Source organism: Arachis ipaensis, chromosome B09 (genome assembly GCF_000816755.2).
Source record: "Arachis ipaensis cultivar K30076 chromosome B09, Araip1.1, whole genome shotgun sequence".
NCBI classification, from domain to species: domain Eukaryota; kingdom Viridiplantae; phylum Streptophyta; class Magnoliopsida; order Fabales; family Fabaceae; genus Arachis; species Arachis ipaensis.
The window spans coordinates 1,599,291-1,609,706 of NC_029793.2; the positions used below are offsets into that span (position 1 = coordinate 1,599,291).

General features: G+C 35.0%; 1 protein-coding gene across 1 annotated transcript in view; it reads right to left on the bottom strand.

The window, feature by feature from the left end:
- Window positions 2,348–10,416, bottom strand: part of LOC107617538 (protein TSS-like) — a 12,583-nt gene continuing 4,514 nt past the window's right edge. The window contains 19 exon segments of the mRNA XM_016319312.2: window positions 2,348–4,197; window positions 4,443–4,524; window positions 4,615–4,727; window positions 4,858–4,989; window positions 5,159–5,342; window positions 5,479–5,612; window positions 5,875–5,979; window positions 6,073–6,174; window positions 6,281–6,373; window positions 6,547–6,864; window positions 6,974–7,075; window positions 7,165–7,227; window positions 7,437–7,917; window positions 8,017–8,171; window positions 8,475–8,987; window positions 9,074–9,115; window positions 9,326–9,457; window positions 9,576–9,640; window positions 9,801–10,136. Of these exon segments, the coding sequence (XP_016174798.2) occupies window positions 2,620–4,197; window positions 4,443–4,524; window positions 4,615–4,727; window positions 4,858–4,989; window positions 5,159–5,342; window positions 5,479–5,612; window positions 5,875–5,979; window positions 6,073–6,174; window positions 6,281–6,373; window positions 6,547–6,864; window positions 6,974–7,075; window positions 7,165–7,227; window positions 7,437–7,917; window positions 8,017–8,171; window positions 8,475–8,987; window positions 9,074–9,115; window positions 9,326–9,457; window positions 9,576–9,640; window positions 9,801–10,136 (4,730 nt within the window). The 3' untranslated portion in view covers window positions 2,348–2,619.

A 10,416-nucleotide genomic window follows, 5' to 3' on the forward strand; every position in this document is an offset into this window, starting at 1 on the left:
AAATAACTGATACTAAGAAAAAGCATGCATTTAAATTTTAATAATAAAAACTTTATAGAGAAATTAATTATTATTGCATATATAACACTTTTGTTTCATTACAAATTAAACAAGGATTAGTCCTATAAATAGTTCTAATAATCTAACCTTATAAACATACCTTGAATTCTACTAAACAAAAATAGAAATATAGCTGATCATATATTATATAGTTGTTTATGAAAGGGACATATTTTCTTTCATCAAACTTGTGATTAATTTCACACAAATTCAGGTCACCTGCTTTTATCCATTTGAGCTAATAGAAAAAGGTGATGCATAAGTTATGATCTTTGTTATGCTGCTACCATGATTTGGACATGTTGAACAACCAAATAATTATTAGAACATTAGAGAAACAAAATCTTTATATCTATATCTTCACTTAATGATAATTAGATTGTGATATAGTATCAAACTCGCCTATCAGAGAAAACAATTCATGAACCGTATTCGTTACCATGATTTTTTGGGTAACATTTCATAATTTAGGGTCCTACTAGTCATCAAATCAATAAAACAGTTTTCATATAGATGCATGCATACAAAAATAGTGTTGTCAATTATACCTTATAACAGTTTCATATATAGATTCATATGCATATTCTGTTTTTTATTACATGCAACTTGCTCTTCTAATTTAATTAATAACTTGTTTAATTTATTTGTCATAATTAGAAGCTTGAATTTCATTTTATCCTTGCATTTCCCTCAGTAATTTGAGAAGAGGATGTAATTATATTGTTGTTAAATTTGAGGTAAACACACTAATGTGAGAATATGGCAAATTGAATTTATTATGATTTATTTTATATTACAAACTAGAGTAAATGACAAATAAGTCCTTGAACTTTTGGTTTGTAGACATTTAAATTCTTGTTAAGTCCCCGATTTTTTCAAAATTTGGAGATATCGATCTCTGGATCTAATTTGTCCTATTTTAAAAATTTTTCCACGTGTGCATCCGTATATCGGCCACGTCAGTACAACGGAAGTCATGTTTGATTTTTTCGTTGAGCCTGATAGATCCAAGTGAACAGAGGGATCGATGTGTCCAGATTTTAAAAAAGTTAGGGACTTAAATGTATTTTCAAATTTTCGAAGACTTAAATATCCGTAAATCAAAAGGTCAAAAACCTATTTGTCATTTTTTCTACAAACTATGTTTTCTTGTCAATAGTAATTGGAAGTATATACACATTACTAATTAAATAAATGATAATAATGAAATCATGTTCCAATCAAATCCTGTTTTTTGTGTTGTACTTATACACATCAAATAACAATAATAATATTGGGCAAATTTGGTGGATTTAATTTGTTATATTATTGAAAACAATGAAATAGGTGCATCCCCTTACTACATCCATCATAGAAAAGTGCACATAAAATATTAAGTTAGTAGTTCATCACTCCAAAAAACTTTGGCCCCCCATTTTTTTTATTAATATATGTTTTGACAAACAATATTCAAGAGAAACCCCACAATCTAAAAGTCACAAACTGATATGATGCACCATGATAATCAAGATTATTATTATTGCTCTATATGTTTTCACATTCAAGCTATTAACGCACTATTATGCAGTGGTTATAACTTATAACCCACTTGGATGTGATGTAACTTAACTTTTTTATTTGGCAAGTTGTTAGAATATCTTAGCTTCCCTAATTGAAGTGAAGTGTGACATGCTCTTTACCAACATTAATGAAAAGAATTATAACCTCAATATAAACCCTACATACTATATAGTATAATAATCTCATTGTTGGTGAAAAAATTATCATTCAGAAATTAAAAATTTTTTTTTTACTATGTCAAAAATTTGGGCGAATCACGTCGCAAGTAAAGCCCAACAAGACCCATGTTACTTTTTTTTTCTATAAGGCTCATACCCTGACAAAAAAGGAAAAAACTGACCAGGCCCATACCATAGCCCAATATAGACTTGGAATTTTTCTTTTAATTTCTTACGGTATCTCTCAGCATAATAGGCCAATGATTAATCTGTTGTAAATTTGAACTTTATTTAAGGGTTTACCGTTGGTCAAAAAGTTGATATATGAACAAGGCGGAATTTGAACCCCAGCATAGTAGGCCAAGGACTAACTGTCACAAATTTGAGATTCATTTAAGAATTTGCCGCTGACCAAAAGGTTGATGTATGCACAAAGCGAAATTTGAACCCCGACACTTGGTTGAATAGAGTGAGCTAACGACTCAATCAATCTAAGTTGGTTAGACTCAGACCTTATTAATTGAATGTTTATGAACCTACCAAGTTCACTAAAACAGTAACAATAATACTGAAATGAACTTGCCAATTAGCTTTTTCTTTTATTAACAAATCAAAATCTCTAAGGAGAATAGACCTTATTATATGATGAAGAATAAACAAAGCCAATGTACTTCTGATATGAACAAACTAAGATTGGATGACCAAAATTCCTGCCATGTTGCTGCTATACACTGTCAAAAATATGATGTCAAGATCTTTGGTCAGAGCATACTCTCAGTCTCAGATGAACAAAACAAAAAAACATTGGAGCATTGGTGATGGTTTTCATATGATTCTCTATTCAACGAACTGAAGCACATATGGATTGTTGGTTGTGCAATTCTGTGACCCCATTTGTGATCTTTTGCTTGCTTTTCCTCCTCTTTGTTACAACTATGAATCCTTCACCATCTCCATTCACTTTTCTACTTACATCCTCAGGCTCTTCACTATCACTGGAATTTGGAACCTTGTTATTTTCTTCATCCCCATACGTGATTTTTATGATAGCACTGTCTTTAGCTATTGCATCAGAAGAAGAGTTCTCTGACTTTTCATGCTTTCCTTCGCTAGCTTTCGACTCATCCACAGAATCAATGTTCTGCTGAACAGATTTCACAAGAAAACTGAGCAATATCTGCCTTGCTATCTCCGACTTCTCGGACTCAGAAATGCTGCTTTTCAGAGAACTATCTTTGCCTTTGACGAATTTCTCATCGGCCTTGTTTTCTTCGGATGAAACATTGGCATTGCCAGTGTCTAATTGAGAAGCATTTCTGGGAACAAACTCGGGTGCATGTGGATTCATGATTCTTGGAGCACCATATGTTCTTTCCCTGATAGGAGTATGGCTTTTAGTGAAACCATGCTTCATGCGAAACGCATAGTTGGTTCGATAATATAGAGGTGATCTTGGACCACAAGGAACTCTAGCAGCAGCAGGAGGAAGAACAGGCTCAACAAGCATGCCTTGGCTAACATTAGCATCATATATGCTTAAATGGTGGTTTGACATAGACAACATTCCTGGATTGAATGGTTTTGCCGCGGCCGAAAGCTTACTACCATTAGTTTCTGTAGGTTTTACCTGATCTGGAACAGGGGAAACCTCAGATTCCGAGGAACAATTTTCTTGTTGAATTTCGGTTTCATGAGTTCCTTGAGTTTCATCATGCTTTGAAGCTGAATCAACTATGGAACTTTGGCAAGTTCCTTCATTTGTTGATATCACAGTTGAACTGGTGGATGACTCATTTTCGGCCTCATTATTTTCCCTCTCAACTTTCTCCAACAGTGGCTTTAAAACCGTACCTGGTGGTGCCAGCGCAACTTCTTTGTATGATATAGACTTGGAAGCCAAGGAACTTAGAGACGGCGGAGGAGACGAAATTTTGGACATGGAAGCTTTTGTAGGATGACTAACAAAATCCTCGTTGGAATTCTGGCTGCGAACTTTCGATTGTCTAGATGGAGACAGAGTAGCTAAAGTGACTTTTGGAGATCCCTTCTTTGGTGGTGAAGGAGTGTCATTCCTGTAACCGCCTTCTCTAAAATTATAATTATCAATACTGACCTTTGTCAAAAGAGGACGTTTTCTGTGTCCAAATTTGCGGTTGGCTGGGTTTGCAGACCGCCCTTTTGAATTAGCTTCTTGCCAACCTTCATCGGACGATGTCTCGTAGACTACTTCACTTGTCACTGGCTCATGCCTAGTTAGACCACTATTTTCTTTTAGTTCTTTGGAATCAATAACTGTGCTGTTTTTTTCTTCCACCGTCTTTGTAATACTCGTAGCATCTTTTGAGTCATCAAAAATAATTCCCTCATCCTCTGCTAGTCCATCATCATGTTCTTGATGGGAATCATTCAGTGGGACTATCTGAGAAATCACATACGCAACGCATACCAAATACATTATAAGATTCATGTAAAGTTTAAAAAGATGCATCTGATTTTAAACTAACCAAACTTTTAAGAAATAACATGAAATAATACAAGAGATTGAATGCCATTCAAAATGGACTTCAATAAATATAAAAATTTGTTCGGAGTATGGGCAGGAAAAAAAGATGTCACATGTTTTGATTGTATCAAAAATAAGAAGCAAGTATTGAATCTGCGAACCTTTGCACGACGTTGTTTCCTCTGAGTATCATTTCCTTTTGAGTCTTGATCAGGACTTATGAAATCCATGAGATCTGACACACTGCATGGAAAACAGAAAGGTCAAAACATCTCTGTGCTGTGAAATGTAAGCAATTCGAAACACAGTAATATGGGGATACCATGTCAGTACCTAAGGTGGCCTTTACTTGCAATAGATGCATCCGGCTTTGGAGTTCCATTTTTAGCCGCTTCTTGCTGCTCTATGGCTTTCGATTCGAAATATTCAAGCCATGCCGCCGCATCCTACATTGCAAACCAAAAATCTCAATAAAAAATGGCAGATAAAGCATCAAGTCAACCCAACCCAAGAAAGCTATTAAATTGAAGCTTCTTTAACATACAATGGTAAAAACCAGAAAGAAAAGGTATTGACCTGTGTACGAAGATCTTCAGGTCCAAGCTTTGCTTGAAGTATCTTGAGTGTAGTTTGTTCATGTTGCACACTCAGTGAATATGCTTCCATCAATGAAAGTGCTATCGCAATGGCGTGATAGCTAGCAGCAGTCTAAAACATGAATTACCACATACATGATCAGCTCCTGAATTATATGTTTATGATGGTGGCTTAAACTCAATTCTTACAACACCGAATAACTTTTTGTGGAAAGTTTTTACAAAAATAAGTGCTAGGTAGAAAGGACATATGTGAGAGAGAGAGAGAGAGAGAGAGAGACCTGTATATGATCAGCTCCTAACAATCTTTTGTTGCATTTAAGAGCTTCATGCAAGTATCTGAGTGCCACATGGACATTTCCCATTCCCTCTTCCATCATCGCGACATTTATATATGTCGCAGCTGTGTTAGGATGGGAAAGCCCACACGTAAAATGAAGAAGGAATAGAGCACGGTTGACATACCTGTAAAAGAATACAAATTTGGATCAATGAGAAAGGCAAATGGAGGTGTTTGCGCCAGATTGACTCAAAATTGATATAATGAAGAAGTTCGACAGGATTATGGTAAAAAATGTGCTGCAAAAGCTTGTTTACTTACTTCAGAGCAAGCTCAATGTGCTGCAAACGATAATAAAAGACCGAAAGATCCCCATAGCTTTTCATTGTGTCAGGATGATCAAGCCCAAGCTCCCTCTCGTTTATGTCCAAGGCCTTCTGCTGATATATGGTGGCCTAAATAAACAAAGTGTAATCAAAAGTTATTGATTGACATCTAAATTATGTTTCTGAAGACCATGAATAAAATCATTGATTCATCATCATATATACATCCAGAAAGTGTAGAACTTCTATTTATTTTTTTAATCATTTTCCTTCTTTCGTCATTTCCCTTAGGAGCTTAGCACCAAAAAAGTAAAAGGTTTCAATATGGCTATAATTGAAGTCTGAGGAAAAATTTACAATTTCTGAAGCATGCATCTTAAAGATTCTTTACCTGGTTAAAATCTCCAGTGTGGTAGAGAACCACAGCTAGAAGACTGTATGCACTAGCCGTAGTTCGATGATAAGGTCCACAAACAGTCATCATCTTTGCCAGCGCCTGAAATATGATACAATGATCAAACACTATGCTAAGTCGGAAACTAATCATGAAAATATGCTCCATGATGAGACAGAACAAATTAAGAAGTACCTTAGTTCCATAATTTACAGCATCCTCAAGCTTTCCTTTATCAAGAGCGATTTTTGACGATTCCAATAAATTACGTCCGTCAACTGAGGAGCATCCTACATGCTGTTGAATAACACATGATTTCGATTTTAGATGGTTTAAGAAGATGCTAGTTAATGAATTACAGATTGGAATGGCCATGGAAGCTGATTAATAAACTGAATCTGACCTTGCACACAGGAACTAGGCTGATAACATCATATTTGCTGAAAGGCTTTGAGGATTCCATGTCATAATCTCTTGATACCAATTCCAATCCTACCTGAAAACACAATAACAATGAATGCTTCATGAAAAAATTTATAGAATAAGTCCTTTCTAGTGCATTTTAAGAAGTTAAATATCTAGTTTCCCAACAAGCACTTTTTCAAACATTCAAAGAAGCATCTCAATTACTATACATAAAAAAAAATGTATTCATCAATCATTTTGTACCTTTTGACAGAGCCCTCTGAGAATTGACAACTTCCTCAAATGTTGAAATTCATCCTTTAGTGTCCATCCAAATCTTTTGGACAAAAATATATGTAACCATTTAAATCTGAGATTATGGTCATCAGCCAAATTTTGGTCAGCATCCTCCGTTTGAGATCCTCCGAGTAAGAAATTCAGCGTTGATGCAATGATGGCAGATAAGTCTGCTACATTGTCAACAGAGGCAATTACAGCTTTAAGCAGATGCTTAAAGGCTCTAGTAATCATCTCATGAATACAAAGGGATTGTATGTGTGGAAGATTCTCAGCAAGTTTAACCTGATTCAGAGAAGAAATTAGAACCAACAAATGCAAACTGTATTAACAAACTAGTTTAAGTGCAAAGATGATTCTACAGAAAGCAAGTAGAAAGAGAAAGTATTCTCACCACTTCACCCAAAGATCGCATTTGCAGTCCTCTTAAATGCATAAAATCAGTTAGTGTACGACCATCAACTGGAGAAAGTTCAAGTGATCCGAAGTCTGTAGCCTAAAAATGTTACACAATTAGTTCATAAGGCATCTCAATGACCTTCATATCACATTAAAAGACTCAGAATCCATGCAGAAAAATGTTACCAGCTTTGGCAAAGCAATTTCGTCATAATACTTGTGTGCCATGCTGATTAGCTCATCCACTGACTGTTGCAAGAATAAATTGAGTGATATGAATATCAATATACAAATGTAGAAAATATAAGCCAACAAAAATATTTTTTTTTTTTAATTAAAAAATAGAGATGGAACAGACATTTATGCTTAGTACTTTAGAGATTAACAAAACAAAACAAGTAATAACAACAGAATATACCAAACTGCAAGTATCACAATCTTCTAAATTTTCCACAAACCTTTAAATGGAGACCAGTTCCAGATTCTTTAAGACGCAAAAATGCATCGTTGGAAAGTAGTTTCTCCAACTCAGCAGAGCTACTTGACTCTTCATTGGATTGCTGAACTTTATTAGAATCATTTTGCTCACTAGAATCTGAACCATCGAGATTACTTTCTTTCTTTTCCCTCCTCTTTAAAAATTTAAATTGCTGTCCAAGACCTTTAACAGCTTGCTCAACATCCTTGATGTCGTCTTTGTTTTTGGAACTACTATCTGCTGAATTTTCTTGTTTCTGCAGATGTTGCATCCAACAGGAACCAAGTTCCCATCTAAAAAACCTCCTTGAAACACCCGTCTCCTGTGTTATCTTTTCCAAGCAATCTTGTATTACCTTCCAGACAAGTTGCTTAGAGTTATCTAAGTCATCTGAATTTGGTGGAGATGATAAAGTTCCTTCTGAGGGTTCGTCTACATGTTTGTGAAGCAGTAGCCTCAAACTGCAAAGATCATCAAATTGTTTAGTACAAAGATTCAAAGTTCAGACATTATCAGATCATCCATAGATTAACATTAGCAGAATTGGTTATTGTTCAAACCTGTTGATGTTAAGAGCATTTGCCCCTCCATCTGGTTGATCGTCTATTTCAATATCGTGAGCATTAGGCTTGCTAATATTTAAGTTACCTACGACCCTTACCGTTGCAGTATATCCACAATGATGCACAACTACAGAAGTTAATGAAGATGTATCCTGTAAAAAAAAGTTAAGGACTTATCAACAAGGTGGAAAAGCAAAAGTACAAAGAAACCAATCTATCTAAAATTTGGAGTTGAAATATTAGAAGGAATTCAGGTATGTGTCAGAAAAGATGAATTTCCTCCATCAATCATGATTTATGCATGGTAAAAATGTAGACTCCAAGATTGAGTGCCTTATTTAGAAATGAAGACAACAAAACTATATGCAATTATGAACAAGTTTAGTGCAAAACTGAAAGTAAGCAAAGTTCATTCTGATTCTTTTGCAAATTTCTTAGACAGGATTACAACTTACATGAACAATTACACTTTCATCTGCAGTCAAACCTTTGAGCAAATTCTTCTGAGCATCCTCCTTATGCAGACTGGATTCATTAGATATAGAATCATACTTTCCATTTCTGTTGCGAATATCACATTTGACAACAACTGACAAGTCTCCTACGCGCTCTTCATGCAGAATCGAACTTGGAGAATTTGATTCATTCTTCATATTGGATTCCATGACATGCTGTATTGCTTTGATGGCCTTGAATATCGAGGTATCAACAAATCGACTGTGCAGCAGGAAAGCTTTTCTATCTCGGACCACTCGCTCCTCTTCAGTTTTGCATGGAAGAGAAGCCAATACTGCAAAATCTAAATCCCATTGTCTAAGCTCATATTCACCATTTCTATCTTGGCCACCACCATTACAACCCCAGCTTTCATCCTGAGCAGGAAGGGCAGGAAAGTTTGAAGGTGACTCGGCAACAGATGGAGGGACAAGCCAGGTATTTGCTCGGAATCCATATGGAAGATTGCCAAACTGAACGAGATAAATTGTTAGGAAAAGAGAAAGGAAAACATTTTTTTATTTAAAAGAAAAAATAAAATCAGTTGGTATAATTTTACCTTGTTATGTTCCGAGAAAGCTTTCATTAAAGATTCATATGCCTGCACCAATCAGAAAATTATTTAAAAAGATTTCAATAGAAAACTTGAATTTCAAAATTGTGCTTGTTTAAAATTTACAGAACAACCAACACAGAATATAGAAAATGTTAAAACTTAAAACATGAATATGTTCCATTACAGCCACAAGTTCATGATTAGTAACCAGAAAGCACCAACACAAAAAAATAGTGCAGCATGAAAAATACATACATTAGCGAAACCTCGGCTTAGCTGTTGCAGAAGATCAACCAAAGTGTGACTTTGCAGAGATTGTTTTCCAACAGTATAAAACCCTTTCTCTGAAGCCACCACTTCTATTACCTTCCCATTGCAGATTTTAACCTACATGTCCCAACACCATTTTCAGCTTCAAAATACTATTATTATAAGAAATGACAGTTTAATTTCTATGCTAATTGTATCTGAAACTAACATATATATGAAGAAAAAAAATTAGAACCTGAAGCTGAAAGTAGTCTCCTTTACTTCTATCTTCTTCACTTTTCAGCTCACATTTCTTCAAATCTGCAATTGACTCAATTACCCATTAGCACAAAATTCAAAACTTTATCCATAATCTTCATCCCCCATTATCATTTAAGCACGTGAAATGAACTAGAACATGAACTGAATAATCAAAAATGCATGAAGACAAAAAAAATGAGAGAGAGAGAGAGAGACTAACGTAGAATAGGTGGAGTGAGGTGAGAGAAAGAGAAGAACTCGTAAAAATCTGAAAGCTTCGGCGTTGGGTGAATCGCCACCATGCCAACGCTATCTGATATCGCCGGAATACCCCGCTCCGCCGGCGCCGGCGGAGATCCGACACGGATTTCGCCATTAGGTGTAGGCGGTGGACTCGAACCTCCCTTAATCTGATTTTGGGCCTTAGCGTTCTTCTTGGGCTTAGATTCTGGGCTTAATGGGCCTCGTTTGGGCTTCCCGAACCTTGTTGTGCAGGCCACTATGTCCAACAGCCTCCGCACGTGTGCAACAGCATGAGCTTCCTCTGTGTAATCCTCTGTAATTAACAAAAATAAAATAAATATTAACAAAATAATTGTGTTGTAAAATATTGAAAATACATTAATTCAGTATTATGTTTTCCATAATTTGATTTTTTTTTTTTTAAATGCGTATGCCTTAAAATTGATTATGATAGGTTAGTAATATTATATTATTGTTTATTTTACAATGTAAAATAAGAAAGTGAATGAAAAAAATTAGTTCTTTTTCATGTGTTGATTATATGAAAACTAAAAAGATATATTTTTTTATAAGTTTTTTTTTTAGTATTTTTA